The 19,343-nt window shown below is 38.3% G+C and overlaps 1 protein-coding gene across 8 annotated transcripts in view; it reads right to left on the reverse strand.

The window, feature by feature from the left end:
• Positions 1 to 6,692: 6,692 nt before the first annotated feature.
• CACNA1G (calcium voltage-gated channel subunit alpha1 G) overlaps positions 6,693 to 19,343 on the reverse strand; it is a 208,070-nt gene continuing 195,419 nt past the window's right edge. For all 8 annotated transcript variants that reach the window (XM_088138459.1, XM_088138463.1, XM_088138462.1 and 5 more), the window contains one exon: positions 6,693 to 13,356. In XM_088138459.1, the coding sequence (XP_087994585.1) occupies positions 12,496 to 13,356 (861 nt within the window). In that variant the 3' untranslated portion in view covers positions 6,693 to 12,495. The remainder of the gene's footprint in view (positions 13,357 to 19,343) is intronic.

Consider the following 19,343-nt stretch of genomic DNA (forward strand, 5'->3'; position numbering starts at 1 on the left):
CTGATAAGAGGATGGAGAAAGAGCTAGTACATTGTATGAGAATATCACTGTCCATGTGCTAGTGTATGTCTTCTCTTCTGAATGTTGCAAGTGGAGACGCTTTTACTTTATCTGCAACATTAGTCCTGAATATGGCATGTTTGTTTATTTTACCAAAATTCTCATCTATTGACTTTGGTACTTCCACACCACCACCATTTTCACTCCTCAGTTCCTCAGAAGAACTCTGAAGTTGACTTGTCTTCATCTTCGCTATCGACTGTCATGAGCCAATCAATGCTCCTTCCAGCTGACCAGTCATAGGAAGAAAAAAAAAAGAATAGCTGAATAGAAAGATAAAATATCAATTTTCCCATCTTTTAATTTCTATGCGTGTCTTTGGTGATTCCCCCCTCCCACAGTCCAAGTAGTTGCTATGTGTATGCAAAACTACCAAGGTACTATCCTTCTTCTTTGTGTTAAACTCTTATGAAAGACACTACACTATAAATGATAAAAATCACATTCACTTGTTCATCTATATTGGAGGAAGAGGTGAGAATGGGATTACACCCATTTGTGACTGCAAACAAGTCAGCATTCCAACTACTAAAACTGAGCCAGGAATGTGCAAAAACTCTGTGTTCATTGACAGAGGGAAGGAGAACAGGACTACACGGATTTGTACTTGCAGCTCACAGAACTAAGCAATGTAAGTTAAAACAGTACTATTTTCATACCAACAGAACGGTAATCGTTGGTTTTATCACTTCCCCTGAAATGAATACTTTCCCCATTTTTACCATAATGAAGCCCTCTGGATGGCAGCAGTGCAACCTATATTCTCAGAAGGAAGGGAGATGTGCCTATATATTATTGCAACATTTTGGCCCATGGCCAGCCAGCTAATGGAACAGAGGGCAGGAAGGCCCCATGGGATTGGCCCAGTTTGTCCTGTTACACTGTGCAAATGTATGTAACACTCCAGTAGGACTGTGGGATGGTGAAGGGAACCGTTAGGCCACATTGTGTGTAAAGAGGCAGAATGCAATAGCGAATCAATCTTCTCCCTCTTTCAAGACTTATTTCATATGAATGCATTCAGCCTATGCATGAAGGGGTCACCCCTTTGATTAAGGTGTGTTTGCCATTGGCTGTGCAGACATAGTTTACAGGCATTGCATGTAGCCTGGATGCTCACAGGCAGTTGCTTGCACAGTTTGAAGCAGGCAGAGTCTAGCCACACAACAGCAGTGTTTAGAGATTGCATGAAGGGGGCAGAAGAAGAACAAGAAAGACAGGACTACCACAGAGTCCTCCTTGTGTGATGCATGTGTGTTTGCTGATAGTTGTGGGCGGGGGATCTTCTGGATAGAACCAGGAAGAGTTGTTCCCACTTACTAATTTCTTGAGATTTTATCTAGTTGTATGGCGAGACCAGAGCCATATACTATCTGTACTTGAAAAGAATGTTAGGAAGACAGAGATGAGAGAAAAATGCCTTGCTGAGGCTGTTAGCTTGCCAGATCGTGCACCAGTGAGATGTGACTAGACCTTTCCACAGAGGCTGTTATCTTTGAAAAAGGAACTGGGTTCTCTAGATGTGAGAGAGCCATTTTCAATGATCAAAACAACCTGCTGCTAATTTGTTATAGCTCCTATCCCACAAAGGGAAATCTTGGAGATCAAATGACAAAAGCAGTCAAGTATGCAACCAGAGTTATGCTCTCTGTATTTGACAAAGCCAAGATAAATTAGATGTGAAGATAATCATATGAAGATGTTTCCTTTTCTTTGGCTCTACCCATTCCATACAAATTAAGGGGAATTGACATCATCTATTGGAAGGTCAACAATATTTTAAAACTCTTCTAAGTTGGGCCTTTTAGAATTCCTTGGGTTTATGAAACAGACCTCTTGAAAGTTTGTAGTTATTACACCATTGACCAAAAATGTTATTTTCTCAAAAGAAGTCATAGTGTCCATGATCAGGCAATACCAAAGAATGATATGTATACTAAGGTGTCCGCCTCCACTTCATTTGCTTATGAGGATAAATTGGGCTTACTGACATCACAAACAATATACTCAGAACATTTCAAATTGTTCATATAAGCTAGCCCTGGCCATGTCAATCTGGGTCCAGAATAGCAGGCCCTTTGAGTCTGTGATAGTACAGAAAATACCCTGTACTGAACCACATCCATGACTCCTGCAGGTTTAAAGTACTTGGGAAGAAAGTGGGAAGATCTTTTCAGTAGGATCATTCCATTAAGACAACAGTCAAATGTCTCAGGTGCCAACAGTAAGCAAAATACACTGTAATGCACTTGGTCTTACTGTAAAAAAGAGTAAAGGTTGAAAATATGTACAAACTTACTTATGAAAACTTGCCAAACAGGAACTACCATTTAATGGAAATTCCCTTAGCAATATAGAACAGGAAACAGCAAATGAACAGTCTTTACAAAACTTTGCTGAACTGGGTTTATTTAAATAAGGATTATATAAAGTATTTTCATTATGTGGAAGCACATTGTTGAATAATACAGTACTATACTACATTAGGTATTATATGAAACTATTATTTCAGTGCTCTTTCTTGGTAATTGTAGAACAATAATGCTGGAGTTGTGCTAAATGACTAAATGTAAGTAATCTAAGAGATCTTAAAAGTGGGTTAAGGGCCCAAGACACCCCAAGTATTTAATGCACTTGTATACCATTCACCTTCAATGGATCTGGACTGCAAGCTTGGGAACGACTGCATGATGTAGGTACTCTGGAAGTGGGTCAGAGTGCAGGGAAACAAGATCAGATGAAACCCCAGAAAAATGGGATTACTGTATATCTGTAAATATCAGGGACACTGTTATCACCTGTCCAGGAGTCACTGTTCATGGGGCTGCATTCCCCCAGAAGTAGTTGTTCCATAACTTGAGAGTCTTCCTGGACTCCTGGATCCTGCTAGATAGATAGATGGAGATCGTGCTTGTGGGGCTTTGCCCAGCTTAGGCTGGAACACCAATTGCAGCTCTACCTGGATCAGGATGTCCTGATAACCGTCATTCACAATTCTATGCAACATGCTGTTAGTGGGGCTGCCTCTGAAGGCATCTTGGAAGCTACAGCTGATACAGAATGCAGCTCCCAGATTAGTCGGGGACACAGGTTAGTGTAGGAGAAGACAATACAGTATTGCTGTTGCTGCCATTGCTGCCAGGAGTCTTCTGGGCCTAGTGCTGGCTGTCCCCTATAAAGCTGTATATGAATGATACAGGGACATTTATTTATTTATCAAATTTATATAGCCACCCACCTCACAAACATGACTCTGGGCAGTGTACAATAAAACAAACAGTTAAAAACAAATCTAAAACAACAATTAAAAAAAATTAAACATAAATAAGACTGTGGAAGAACAGATCAGCATCCTACACATAATGTAACCATCTCATGAGCTTCCTATATCCATGGGGTCCCCAAGCCTGCTGGAAAAAACAAGTTTTAAGAAATTTCTAGAAGGCTAGTAGGGTCAGAGCTAATCTTACCTCAGGGCGAATGATGTTCCAGAGGGCGGGGGGGGGGGCCAGGCCGGAAAGGCTCTCCTTCTGGGTCCCATCAAATGAACTTTTTAGCAGACAGGACCCGTGTATCGGGGGGACATCTTGCCAAGTTGAATTCCACCCACCAGCGTCAGGACCTGCTTCAGGTTTCCTCCCTCTTACCAGGAGGTCAAGGGGACATAGTCCAGGAGATGGGCCTTCTTGGTGATCTCTCCTGATTTATGGAAAACATTCGCCCTGGAGGCACAATTGGCTCCTAGCATTCAGGACAACCCTCAAAAAAGTTTTATTTCAGAAAGCTTGGGGCCTAGGATGTTACTGGCACACCCGTTTTTTTATTGTTTGTGATAGTTTTTCTCTTATAACTATATTGAGTAAAGACTATTTTTAGGTATGGTGTTATTCATTTGTTGGATTGCTCATGTACCTCATCTGGAGTTGTGCAGGCTGAGGTGGTATATCATTTCTATCAAATGAATGAATGGATAAAGATTCATTCATTCTACCTCAGAGAGTAGCATGATGCAGTTATACTATACCGTTCCTTCAGTCTGCTATGGCCACGGGGAATATTCTCTTTGCTCCAAAGGAAATTATCCATAAATTTCAGATAACCCCCACACAAACCAAAGAAGAGACAAAACACTCCCTCTTTGTTTGCCTCCATCATACTGTCAGCAAATCTAAGAGTGCTTTCACACTAATGTTTGGCACTAAACTTGATTAATTTTGTAACTTCATCTGTTTTGGGGAATGATTTTCTGACTCTGATCTGGTTTGGTTAAAACCACAGCAAAGCTGTTATTTCCCTTTGAATTGCTGTGGGTCTGTAGAACTTGTGGGCAGCTCTTTTTCCCATTGTTGGGCGCTCTTGCTTCATCCCACTTCCTGGTTCCTGGGCTCAAGCCAGCCATTAGTCTCCCCTGCCCCATCCCTAAACATATTGTTTCTAGAGCTTGTCTTTCTGTTTTTAGAAATTATTTCCCCCAGTTCCCCAGCTGAACCCCCATCTCAACATGCAACTATAATTATAGCTACTATGAAAAGCACCTGGTTGTAGAATTGCCAGCGTGGTATTCTTTCATTTTCTTAACTCACAGGAGGTTTTAACTGTAACTGAGGAATGGAAGCAAGGCAAGCCTGGTGACTTTAGATTATTTCAATGCATTTCTTTATATGTTTAACTGACCTTCCCTCACAAAGCTTCCCGCCATAGCAGTCTCTCAGATTGTTTTGCAAACCACTGAAAAATGCACCAAAAAATAGGAACAGTAGGAGGCCTAACAATTTATTTCATTTTTGTGTAGAGTGGAGGTAAAGGATTTTTTTTTTTACTCCACAACTAGTGGTAGTTTAGGTCTTGAGGGAGGTCTTTCTTTGCACTCTCAAATTAGTTGGGGGGAAAGATGGTGTGTATTGACTCAGCATTCTGTGTGTGAGTTTTGATGTCAGGAAGAATGAAGTCAACTGCAGGTTCATTTCAAAGTAGGGGTGGGGAATGCTGCTGTTTTGGAAATTTTCTATCCTATTTTTACAAAAAATTATTTGGGGAAAAAGTTTTTTATTTCTACCCAGTAGAAAAATAAGAGCAAACAGTACTCAAAACATATTCACTTTTACAGACATTGCTGAATAGGTAGCAGTTTTGAGATGCACTTTCTCGTTCCATAAAGAAATGAACAACAATGTGTGATTTTGCTTAAAAACAAGAATTGAGTAGAAATCTGTTTGCCAACTGCTATGGAGTAGAGGAAACAGGAATCAGCTTGATTTGGACCTATGGATACTGACTATCATTACTATCACCTTCTCTCCAGGCATTCAGTTACTCTACTTAGCTCAAGGTTGAGAAACTTGTGGGTCTCCAAATATTGCTGTTTTACAACACCCAGCAGCCCAAGCCAGCCTACTAAAGGATGCTGGGAATGGCTGTTCAGCAATATCTGGAAGCAAACAGATTTTTCCCATACGTGTCTTAAAACAGCAAGGAAAGGTGGGAACAGGCATGGGCACTCCAAGAATTCCTGGTGGAGCCACTTTCATCACTAGAGATGGAATTAACTTGGATAACCAAGTATGAAGAACAGAAGGCCTTGTCTTTACTTAATATCCTAGTATAATTTCTTATTGGGGATGACACTGGGTGCAAACCTTTGTATGATTGAAGTTGGTGATTCAGCTATGTGAAGTGAATGCCTTTGTTCCCATATGTTATTTGTAGAGTGATATAAATCAAGCTAAATCTCTCCAAATACTTGGGAAGGATAACTCTTGGAATTCACACCAACTACAGCTGATAGACCTGGTGGCTAGAAAATTTGGGGAATTATATATATTTTCAATGCATCTGTGAAGCACCAAGTTAAGGAAACCTTTAGTAAACAAACTGATGCTATAAATATCTATTCTGTTAGATATACAGATAAATGATGATAGATAGATTGATAGATAATAGATAGATAGATAGATAGATAGATAGATAGATAGAAATAAAATAAGCTGCATATCTTTTATTTTCAAAATCTTTTAATAGTACACATTTGTCTTTGTCATTTGTAAAGATTTACACTAATTAAAAAAGACATTTTAATCCAATACTCCCCATTCATTTCACCTTTTGTTGCCCTGACCATACACCCAGTTTTCGGTCTCTATACCTGATACGATATAACAATAAGTTGACTATTAAATACAAAGTTCTAAAATAGTTACTAGATTGTTTATGGACATTGGTACTGTGGCTACTCTAGTAATTTTTGTGAAAGATTCTACATGGGTTATTATAGTCAGTGGGGCACAGAAGGGGAGATGGGGGCATCTTTAATCCTGTAAAGCTTCTTTACTTTTTCAGTTAAGTACATTCTACAGAAGCCAAAAAAGTATTTATTGTCTTTTTTCTTCCAAACTATCTACAGTTTAAATAACCTGTAATCTCTCTAAAAGTTATAGAAATACAATGTGCAATGTTTGCAAATATGGAATTTACATTGTCTTTTTTCCCTCTGATGTGGTAGCAAATCTTTACCCTAATAAATTATTATAACCTGGCAAAAACAGAATTGTCTCTTCTTACCAGCAAACACTAAGTCCATAATATTAAAGTGCTGGTGTGCTTTGAAACAAACTGGATAGAACTTGCCATGGGGGATTAGTAACAGAAATAAACTTTTTGATTAATACATTTTTAAAAATAATATAGAGCTGCAGCATTAGAGATAGAGAGAAATCCAGTTCTAAACACACTCAGATGCACCAAAGTCCTAATGAAAGAATTACGTATCATATTCACATAAATGATCAAATTATGTAAACTTTTGTTTCCTCTATAATGATTACAACAATGAGTTAGCCTTGTCATTTGAAGCATACATTACATCTCAGTAGGGCTGTTGATTTATTTAGGATTTTTATCTGATTAAAAATGGACTTTTAAATCAAATAGTCTCTTAAACATTCATAAATTAGCATATTACCAAAGCTATTAGTATAACAAAATGTTCCTTCCAATAAAAATAATAAAAGCTGAAATATCTCTTTTAAGATTACTCAGTTGGCTGGGTAGTTTTTTTTGTAACCAAGCTTTCCAATATACTAATTTGTTAACATTTGCAGAGTTCAGAGAACCTTAAACCAGTCTTATCTGTATAGCCCACATGTGAATCCTTTTCCTAGTTGTCTTCCTCACTCTTAATTTAGCATATGTGTACTAAATATGTGCATCAACTACACAATGCAGCTGGGATCAATTATTTTAAGCTATACAATATAGAACAGACATCTCACTCAAGTCATAGAAAGTGTAGGTAAGTTGTAGCTTACTTTTTAAATCACATTGACAAAATGAAGTTTATAGCACTGCTTATCATGATCAAAGACAGAGTAATACATTAATTTCAGAATTCAATTCATGCCATGGGTGCAAGCCACATTTGACTGGAGCCATTGGCAAATCCTTTTCCCTCCCCCAGCCTGGCCTGAGCCATGCTCCTTTGGAAAAATCTCTTCCATAACGAGAGACAATTGTCCAAGAGCAGGATACCTGTGGATTGCATCTGTGATCAACTAGTCGTCTGCCCGGCCTCCTTGAAATGTGTTTAGAACTGGGCAATGCATTAAGTTTTAATTTATGTTTGGGAAAGCAGGAAAAAACCAAAACAAAACCTTAACATAGAACCAATCTTGCTCCCAAATCTTCGTATTAAAAGGCAAGATCTCAGTTCACTTCTATTACTAAGATGCTTGGCAGGCATAGACACTGCTCTAGAGATTTCTACAAAAAAATATAAAAACTAGGAACAGAACCATTCTACAGAATCGGTGTGTATCTCTTCAGAACCATTGTGTTTTGCTTTTATAAAAAAGTCCAATGTTATTAAAAAAAGGTCCAACCCAAAGTTATTTAAAATTCCATGAAGGTTATTGCACACATTGTAGTAGTTCAATTGGATTTTTCAAAAGGGCAAGTAGAAAATATTTGTATCACAAAGTATGCATGCTTTATTTTCCTGAATGCATTAGCTTACAGTAAGTTATGTATTGAATTGTCTTTATTGAATATAGTTCACTGAAGCAACCCCTTTGTTTTATTGAGATTTGTACAGCGCTTCCCCAGCACTGAAAATATACTATCTTTAATCCTTTTTGATCTGAGTTGTTATAGTTTCTCTCGTTTCAATACAGGGTACATTTTGCACTTCATTTTCTTCTTAAAATATTGCACTTTACATTACCCAAAAGTTAGATACTGTAGGTGTGGACATGATAGATGTTATTATTGTTAGACAAGTAGTGTATATTTTAACCACTGTAGATTCTGCAGGCCACTTGGTTGCCTTAGCAAATTAGGTTGTTAGCAGAAGAGCTGATTCAAATGTTTGTGCCTGTGCAAGAGGCCTAGAACTAAATCACACTGCCCACTCCTGATGTTTATGCATTGCTCTGTCTCATTAACTTTATGGTCTTCACATGTCAAATTGAGCTGGGTTCCAGCTATCTGGAAGCCAAATTGAATGCTGTAGGTGCACAGGCCAAGGGGTAAACATGATGGATGAATGGATAGATGCTCAGAGGAGCATGGCTACAGGAGGGAGAGTGACAAAACAAGGGGACTCAATTCCTTCACTATGCATAAGCTTGGTTATCTGCAGCTGGCTTTGATGTATAGAAAAAATAACAATTAAGCCACTTGGAGTTCAAAAACAAAGGACTGAAATCATTTTGGTGGTCATATTGTGCTTTTTCCTGTCGCTGTTACTGTTATTATTGTTCCCTTGCGTATGAGAAAACCACAAGGAATTAATTTGTAAGAATTGCACTAACTGGCTCTGTATTAAAATGGTTAATAGGTCCGAAAAGAGTAGTTTAATTGAAGTTGGTGACCTTGTTGGATTTCATTTCCTATTCAATGGACTGGAATAATGACAGCATTTGTATATTCATAATTTTCCTCAAGCAGGATGGTACTAAAGTAAGAATCTACTGGTATTGAGCTTTACATCAAAATACTTTTTTCACTCAGAAAAAAATGAAAATTTAGGTAAACAATGCCCTGTATCTCAGAGTGATTTAAACAATTACCATCCAAAATCCATTTGGAATGTGTTTTTAGGAAAGTATCCAATGTCAGTTGATTTTATAATCATAAAAAATCATTTCTCAGTGTTTAAGATTATATCCTCATATTATGAGTATTCAAACTGGGTTTTAAAAGGTGTTTTTTTAGTCTTTACATTTGGTTTAGTTTCTGTATTTAACAAAATGTGGACTATATGAGCGCATGACCTAGAATATCTATTAACTGGGTTTAAAGCATTTATTAAGACTGCAATGGTAAATACCTTTTACAGAGAGACAGATTAAGCTGAAATCAATTAAACTATTTTAGCAAAAATATTAATGTGGTTTGAAAAGCAAGGTCAGTTCTTTTAAGAATGAATAAGGGGATAATGTGATCCATAGAAAAGAGCAACTTGGTCTCATCAATACTGACAAGTTCATGTTTGGACCCTGAAAAGCCACCCCAAATTGTGCCAGCATAGATCTGAGGATCTCTGGATGTACACAATACTTATTTATCTGAAGAATCATGTTTTTTCATGGACACAAGAAACCAAAGCTATATGCAAAAACTAACTTTCTGCTGCATCTTATATTTGCCAAGATAGGTCAGTACAAGAGATGGCCGGTGACTGTAAGACAGGGTTCCTCAACCTTAGCAACTTTAAGATGGGTGGACTTCAACTTCCAGAATTCCCCAGTCAACTAAGTCTTCTAATAAGATCTTCTTTCTAGTGAAAAGGTTAATCTTTAACCTGGAAAGCCCAGGTGTGCTTGTAACTCAGTTGAGAAGCTTTTGAGAAGGTTTGGAGAAATGATTCTGTCTCTACTTATCTGATAAAGAGTGTATTATAATGGCAGAATGCAAATAAACAGGAAAGCAACATTTTTGAATCGTCTTTCGTACTAGGGCGTAAGTAACAAAAAAAAAAAAAATGCTGCAAAAGCACACAGTGCAAAACACCATAATACTATTGTGCAAGATCTGCTGATTCCATAGTGGCATCTGTGGAGGTCAGATGGTTTTCCCCAGTGCTTAATTTCTTGGAAAATAATGCTGTGGATCATAGCACTCTAGAAAGAAAGGCTTTTGATTTGAAAGCCTTACCCCAGTGGGGAATTTCTGCTGCTTATTTAGAATTAGAAAAAGGAAATGCTTAGAGTATTTTTAATCTATTTGTTCTTCTGTTCCAAGGTTAAGCTCTGGCACTGAAAACTGAGTCCTCGAACTCCAATGAAATGAAGAAAAGATGTCTAGTGACTTGGCATAGAAAATGCCAAGTTAGGTTAATGCCAAGTGGAATTAACTTGCATGGAAGCTATTTCTAATCAAGTCAGCATGGTAAATGTGGGTTTATAAGTGGTAATAAGACAGCAGAATCCATCTCAGCATACAGTATATAAAGCCTTCAGAGGCACTCTGCAGTCTCCGGGACTATAATCTGATAAATAAAACATGTTGATGTGAAAAACAAGGAACTGAACCTTTCTAGGAATTTTCTTCAAAGAATAATTTGAATATCAAAATAAAATTGGGGTGTCTCTCTCTTAAGGAAGGCCAGTAGAGCAAGAATGTATGAGGAGATTGGAATATTGCGAATCAGCATCAATTTAAGTAAAAAAAATGCATCCAATTTTGTAACTGCCAGTCCTGTTTAGCTATATGATGCCCCCTGCATGGGAAAGAAATAATTTAGTTTCCACAGTTTGTATGATGATGAAAAAGATGGTGATGAGGAGGGAGAGGAGAAGGAGTAATAATTCCAGATGTCTGATCATTAAGTTGCCAATTAATGAAATCAGTCTGGGCTGCACCTACATTTGACTGAGTAGAAGCTGATGTAACTTAAAGTTCCCTTAACATTGTTCTACTGCAGAATGTGAAGCTATTTTGTAAATTCTCAGCATCTGCCTTATTGGATTCCTTTGTGAGACTCCAATAGGACACACTAAATGACAAGTGTTCTCAGTCACTCTATTCGGACCAATTGACCTACACATTGATCAGGGTACACATAGCTCTTCACTGGTCCATATTGTGCCTTTAAAAGTAGCCAGGCATATTTAGCATTTAACATGTCTGTTAGGATGTGAATAAGGAGGAGGAAACTTCATCTGCTATATCTGTGGTAAATTTGATTTTCACCCATACAAATCACTCTTTTTCATGTGTATGTCTCTGATCCTCCATCCCTTTCATAGCAGCAGGTGCCATTGAAATAAACAGAATGTACATGTTTATACTATATATCAAGAGTAAAAGAAAATATTCCTGTTGTTAGACACTGTATAGCTGCCACTACAGAGACTGAATCTCAGGGGAGCATATGCTTGTTCACAGAGCAATGGCTGCACTGCGTAAGGATAAACACAAATGCTACTTAAGGACTGAAGTTAATTCATAAGTAAGGAAGTGTCCACTCTCCTTGGATACATGGGCATGAAATGTTCCAACTGAGATGGATTTGTAAGCAGCTGCAGTTGCCACTAGGTTAGGTTCTTCCACCAAGACAGGGAGTAAAATAAGACTTTTAGGAGCAGGACGTAAGTGGGACCTGCTGGAGTATCACATTTTTTCCTTCTCTTCCAAGACACATGCTCAGCCTACCAGAGGTGGGCAGTGGGAGAGGAGAGTGTATCTCATCCTAGGTATTCCTGCTCCATAAGATTTTTGGGATTATTATGGGAAGCAATAACAAAATATATGTGTGTATATTAGTGAAAGACAGTTGAATTGTCAATGTAATGGACATCTTTGCAAATCTGTCTCTTTATACTCTGTTATTGTTTGATTTGTATATTTCCTTTCGCTTTACACTGTAATAGAATTCAGTCTGGAAATAGATATGGCTAGTCTACAGAAAATAGTGGGTGGGTCAGTGAGTGAAATACATTATAATTGCAACTATTCTTATTTATGGCCTATTATGGGGCACGTTTTCTCAGTAATGCACTAACGGCTACATCTTGTGCTTTGCAAAAGAAAAAAGAAAGAAAGAATAAAGAAAAAAGGGGAGGATTAAATATGTAATTTTAAAGATTAAAATATTCATTTTTAAAAAACCGAACATATTCTCAGGAATGTTCTGAGATACATAAAACAGAAGAAAGTAAACCAGGTTTTTAAGCCACAAAATGTACTACATACTGCAATACTAGGTTCAATTAATTTAATAAAATAGACTATACATATAGACTCTGAACAATGTATTGCTTTTACCCAAGCAGAACTTATGCTTAAGTAAGCGTGATATAGCTTAACCATTCTTCTACCAGCTAGCTCTTTAAACTTTGGATTTTTAAAAAATCAGTGCCATTTTAGAATAAAGAGGTTTAATTTATTACACGAGGGAGGAAAAAAACATTTGGCACCAGTAACAGAAAAGAAACCATCTCAAGGGTCCGCATCTGGTTGATCAAAGGAAAAACTAGGGAGTGTCAACAAGTCTTTCTTTGGAGTTGGAGTTATTGACAGACTGTCTGGGAGGGCAGAGTCCCCAGCATCCACTGAGTCCTTGGAGTCCCAAGATGGTGCACGTCTTCTCAAGCAAACATCTGCACTGGAAGGGGACACAGTGCAAGATCTCCTTAGTAGCAATCTCTGTTCCTCAGGAGGGTCTATGGATATACATGGGGGGCTCATTTTTTTCTTTGGCCGTGTCCCTTGCAAGCCTTCCATTTCACTGAAGACCTGACTGATGAAGCCAGAAGAACTAGATGTGGAATGATGCTGGGGGCTGTTTTCCATGGAACAAATTTCTATGGAATGTCTCCTTTGATCATCTAACCAAGATGATGGTTTTTTAAGAAGACCTTGTGTATCTACACTGTAGCATTTCTTCAGGTCCTTCAAAGGAACATTGCCACTGTTGCCTACATTTCTCTTAGGGGTCTCAGGCTGAACCACTGAAGAGGCACTCATGGCTGAACAAGTTCCTGAAGTAAAACAGCTGTTTATTTCTGATACTTCTTGGTCCATCGGGTCTCCAGGTAGTTCTTGAAGAGAGTCTGTACAGGCACACAAATCTGGAACATGCTTGGAGATGTTATATTGATTGCGGGAATGTTGCTGAGTATGAACACTTGATCGGACCCAGCTGGCAGACTCTCTTGCTTCTGAGGATGTCAAAGTGATTGAAAGGTCCTCAGTTGATGGAGCTGACAAATTTGAATCAGAGAGCTCACTCACCTCAGCATGGATGTTCTCTCTGCTTTCTGAACTATGAGTATCTGAAGAGTCATTCCGTATTGCCATCTGTGTGGGCGTATCAAAGAATTGGATGGGAAGGAACATATAGAAGAAGTATTAGTGCAGGCAAGGTGCAAGAAGTAAAAGGCATATGAAATATGTTAACTGAACTGTAACTTTGTATGTGACAGATTAACCACTCCAGTAAGCTTTGGTTTCAGGGTTTCTTTACCAGCTGTCTCATAATACCCTGCAGTCACATTATCTATTTTGCACATGAGGTTTAGGTTATCCATTATTCATGACATTTGGCTTTGGGATTAGTTGGCAACACTGCTGTTTTTTAGATATGCTCAGCCTAAATTCCTTTCCCCTTTCCTTTGTACACTCACAAAAAGTATGATAGAACTGACTTCAGAATAGTCTATGTGGCATATTTGGCTCAGAGCCAAGAGGTACCTTGGGAAATGCTCAGGGGACAACTGGTTTTAAACAGAACCTAAGCAGGAGTTTTGCTCTTAGAAATGCCTCTTTTAGGCACTCAGGAGCTTAATTAGCATTGATGCTGAATAAAACATACAAATCGGTGCTCAGTGTAGTATATTGCATGATAAGTTTGCCTAGCATAATAGATCATGCCCTATAATTCTTGGTTTTTCAAGAGACAAAATCAGCCCTAGGAAAGCTTTTATACAACCGGCTCCAATTCATAGAAGAAGATGGAAATAAGTTAATGAGGGCGAGGGGTTGTTGTTAAGTTTATTTCAAAAATTCAACATTTTTAATTAAAGCTTTTACATTTTTGTCAGTATTGCTAACAGATGAAGAACAATGTTTGGCTTGACTATGCAAACAGATGAATAAAAGCATGTTGTTACAGCGTTATGAAACTAAAAATGCTGCATAATATTTTTATTTGTTGAAATGGCACTTTTATGTGTCTACTGAGTCTGCTGTTAGGTTGAGTAAATAACATTTATTAGATTTACTACAAAGGTGAATTTGAGTATATTCACAGAAGATTTGTCAATATTCTTAGAAGGCTCTTGTTTCTTCCACTGCAAATAATATTTAGAAGTAATCTGTCTGCCCTCTGAAAAGCACAGAAAATATAGAGGGGTCTTTAGTACTGCAGGAGGATGTCAAGATGGTAGGATTCCCACTGGAACTGCTTGTAGAGGGGAGATGGTTGTCTACAGGGCTTCTAGCTCCCATAGCGCTTAACGTGGCCAACCTGCCCCTTGTCAATTTTGGAGCTAGGACTGGACATGGACTTGAATTCAGCATATCTGCAACTAGGTTAGTGCCTAGCATTTTGAAAATGTCATATTTAAATTATGCACTAGGTGTGAATTTCTGCACTGGGCCGACATAGTATTCTTTGGAAGAAAAACACTCTTGCAGTGCACTGGCAGGTAACAATTCCCTACACAGAGAACAAGGCTTTTCTGTTCTTGAAAATCAGCAGACTAACTTTCACTGAGGAATTCATCAATAACTGCCAAGCCAGCACCAAGAAAAGGAAGGGAGATTGAATGGCAGGAGATTTAGGAACTATAAAAGAAGTACTGCCTGATGTACCAGCTGGATTCAGAGGAAGATCACACTGTTGACATCCAGTAGGCAATGAAAAAGGCAAGGGAATTCCAAAAAGACATATATGCTTGCTGCCTGGATTATATACAGAGTCTTTGGTCTATATATAAACCCCAATACATTGTGGATGGCCCTTAAAACAATAGATATACTGGGCTACCTCATCTGCCCAGTGAAGAATTGGTATGAAGACCAGGAAGCAAGTGGAATATGGAGCAAATGCCTGGTTCAGAACTGGGAAAGAAGTGTGCTGAAGTTGTACATGGTGACCTTGTTCATTTAACTTATATGTACACTGCATCATGAGAAATGCTGGACTACAGATGGAACAATGCAAAAATATGTGGTTGAAAGGATAGAAATTTACATTGTTATAATCTTAAAGAGAATTTTTATAAAATGATGTACCATTGGTATATGAAAAATTATTTAGAATGTATAAAGGTACTTCAAATGTATGTTGGAAATGTGAACAACAAGAAGGGTCATTTTATCATGCTTGGTGGATGTGTAAAAAAGCTAGAAAATTTTGGGCTCAAATATATACAGTGATTCAGAGGATTTTAAAGATTAATATTCAATTGAAATCAGAATTTTTCCTCCTGGGACTGATGGATAAACAGCTAGAAAAGAGCCATGCAACACTGTTTTTATATATGATAACTGCAGCAACATTATTGTATGCACAAAGATGGAAAGATTTGGCAATACCTACAACAAAGAAATGGCTGGTGAAGATGACAGAACTTGCTGAAATGGCTAAATTGACTTGCTTGATTAGAGAAAAGACAATATCTATATTTATTGGTGACTGGAAACCCCTTATGGATTTTTTGTGTAACAAAGAAAAAAATGAACTTGTGATTTACGGTTTTGATGATTAGACAGGATAGATTATAGAAAGAAGAGAGTCATGATGTAACTTTAGAGAACAGGTTAAAATATAATAACTGCTGTGAAGAAGATTGGAAGCAACTTCTTTATATCCTTTTCTCTCTTTTTTTTACTTCTACTTCTTTTCTTTTTGCACTTTTAGCTTTTTCTTTTATTTCTTAAAACTTTCAATAAAAGAAATGCTGGACTAGAAGAAATTGGAACTGAAATTAAAATTGATGGCAGAAAAAACAAGAAGTGAGGAAGAGTTAAGAGATCTCTTGCTGAAAATGAAATAAGAGAGTGCAAAAGCTGGTCCGTTGCTCAATATTAAAAAAATTAAGATTATGTCAACAGGTAATACAGCCAATGCAAACATGCAGAGAAAAAAAAATGAAGTAGGTACAGATTGTACTTTTCTAGTCTCAAAAATTCACAAGGGTAGTAATTGTAGTGAAGAAATAAAGACCTATCTTTTATTTGTGAGAGACTATGAGAGTTTTAGACCAAAATATTAAAGTGCAGAGACATCACACTGACCACAAAGGTATAACTTGTCAAGACTATGGTTTTCCCAGTTGAAACATATGGCTGTGATAGCTGAATCATTAGAAAGACTAAATGAAGAAAAACTGAATTGTGGTGCTGGAGAAAATTGTTGAAAATATCCTGGACCATAAAAAGAACAAATCATTCAACCCTAGATGATGTAAACCCAGACAGTTCATTGAAAGAATTGATATTGAAATTAAACCTTAGATGTTTTCACAAAATCCAAAGATTTTTAGATAGATCAAAGGCAGTCAAAAAAGAGGTCCACAGAAGAGAAGGGAGCTAGATTCTATTACTGATGACCCAAGCAGGAGCTTACAAGAACTCAAAGAAGCAAGTAGTGACAGACTATCCATCTGAATAACAGAATGAGCCAAGGAGATAGTAAACATAATTCAGCTCAACAAAGAAATAATGAGAAACAAAGAAGTGAGAAGGAAAGAAGAAGAGAGAGAAGAAGAAAAAAGAACAAGAAATACTACACATAGTAAAAATGTGAAATATTATTTTATTGTATCACCAATATTACATGTATAAATATCCTACTCGGAGTACCTTGCAAGTAGTGATACAAAGAAAAGCTTGTTAAATTACTGGGAAATACTAAAATCAGCAATGAAATTTAAATAGGAACTTATTGAGAAGACTTATTTCGGGAACAAGATTCACAACACTTTCAAAGGCCTGTTGCTTGGCTACACATATATTTAAATGGAAGTATCTGTGGATTTGTATCTTTGGTACAAATATCCCTTTATTGTTTGAAATCATTTTTCTATCTTGAGAGTTGTTATTTAAATTTATCTGGCATGTTAAAGCTTGGGTTCAGGAAAAATTAGAGTAAGAACAAAACAGCAGACATGAAATGAAGTCATAGTAAATATTATTCATGAAAGATAGGAATAAATAAAATTAACTTTCTCCCTCAGGTGCTTCCACAATACTGAGAGCAGAACAATTTCATATATAGTTTTCAAAATTTAAGATTACACTGTTCTGAACCAGTCTACAGACTGCCCTCTCCTGGTTTATAACAATGGTGCTTAGAAGAAACGGGCTGGCCAGAATGACAGAGGGAAGCTCCTGTTGATGGGGTATGACCCCTAAACCTTGTTCTCCCTAAATTAGAGGTAGGCCAATCTTGGGCTGCCTGCAGCCTCCTCATTGTCATTTTTGTAGCTCCAGAGCCCTCAAGATTACTTCACCAAAATTCAGAAGTAAAATAGCAGTTTTGGGTAGCATGCTTTTTTTGTGTTTCTTTTCATTAAAAAAAAAAAAAACTTAATAAATTGGTACTCCTGTCCTCTAGACACATCACTGTATCACTGCCATGCTCCTTGCAGACCTTCAACCCTGAAATAGCATATATAAAAAAATAAGGTGTGGTTGGCTGAAGTTGTCCACCAATTCTAAAGGAGGCTTCTCAGCCTAGCTTCTCATTGTTGATACATTTGTCTTCTGCAAGCCATGGATGATTAACATGGCATTATCTTGGGAAAACAGGATATATATCATAGTAGCAATGTAGTCATTGCTCTGGGGATTTTTAGCCTTTCAGTACAATAGACTATATCAATCATTATACAGTCTATTGTACAATCACTTTGGAAAAGCACCAGAACTGCAGCCAAGCAATACATTTGTTTGAATGGAGGAAGAAAAGTATTGCATATAACTTCACATGCTTAACTAGATCACGTGTGGGAATGAGTACAGTGGTACCTCGGGTTACGAATTTAATCTGTTCCGTGACTCTGGTCGCAACCCGATTTGTTCGCAACCTGAAGCAAATTTTCCCATAAGGTTCAATGTAATTACCGTTAATCCGTTCCGGCATCCGTGGACCACGTGTCAAGGGCGGAAAAATGGCCGCAGACCACGCGGCAGGGCGGAAAAACGGCCGTGGACCTCGTGGCACGGGCAGAAAAACGGCCGCGGACCGTGTGGCAGGGCGGAAAAACGGCCGCGGACCACGTGGCACGGGTGGAAAAATGGCCGCGGACCACGTGGCATGGGCGGAAAACGGCCGCGGACCATGTGGCACGGGCGGAAAAATGGCTGCGGACCACGTGTCATGGTGGAAAATGGCCGCGGATCCGGTTCGTACCCCGAGGCGGAGTTCGCAAACCGAGGTAAATTTTTGCGGCCAGAGCTGGTCGTAACCCGAAAAGTTCGTAAGCAGAGGCGTTCGTAACCCGAGGTACACTGTATGTTGTATCAACTCTAATCTGCATGAATGATCCACTTAACTAATCCAGAGGGTGTTTGATTTAGCCCCAAACAGACCTTGTATTGTGATATGGAATAATCACTCAATTGAACCTCTCTCAGAACATCCTTCTCCTTGAGAATTTAACTCCCTATGTCATGGTGTGTGTGTGTGACAAGGGGGCAGAAAAGGGTCAGGATCAATAAGCCCTGTGGATTCTGTCCACAGTAAAGATGGAATGACAGCCTTCCTTTGCCTCTTTGGTGGCCACTGGGAGGACTAAAAAATTGGTCACCACACAGCAGACTCTGTCATCTGCTGCCAGCACACAAAAGCAGACTGGGAGAGAGTCTGATTGTGTCATCTGGCACTCTCTGATTTGTAATAAAAGAGTGAAACTGGCATTTGCATTTTCTCTTATCTGGGTTTATAATGTCATAGTTCCACTACTCTTGTAACAAGTGAGGAGTTTTGAAAAAATACATGGGTTCAACGTGCAATGAAATAACAAGAAAAATAAGTCTTCCAAGGGCTTACTATTTTCAAAGGGATATTTGTGGGCAGGTGCCAATTTCCAGCCACTTGCAATGGATGATGCCTATTTAGGTTTCTCATTGCCCCAAGGGTATCCTGCTGAAATCACAATGAGGGGAAAGTGCGGGGCGGGAAGGACCGCAGCAGTTTCAGAGCCTTCTTTGTTTTGTATGTGTAGGACAAACTCAACTACATCAAGAACAAGGCCAAATCCTGGCTGCGGTTGAAGATCTGATCTTTAGTTTAGTCATACCTTTCCCAAGCCAGGACCCACTCTACAATATTTCTA

The sequence above is a fragment of the Python bivittatus genome, unplaced genomic scaffold (assembly GCF_059951505.1).
Source record: "Python bivittatus isolate LINGU-HERP-01145 unplaced genomic scaffold, Pbiv_v1 ctg000220_np1212, whole genome shotgun sequence".
Classification (NCBI taxonomy): domain Eukaryota; kingdom Metazoa; phylum Chordata; class Lepidosauria; order Squamata; family Pythonidae; genus Python; species Python bivittatus.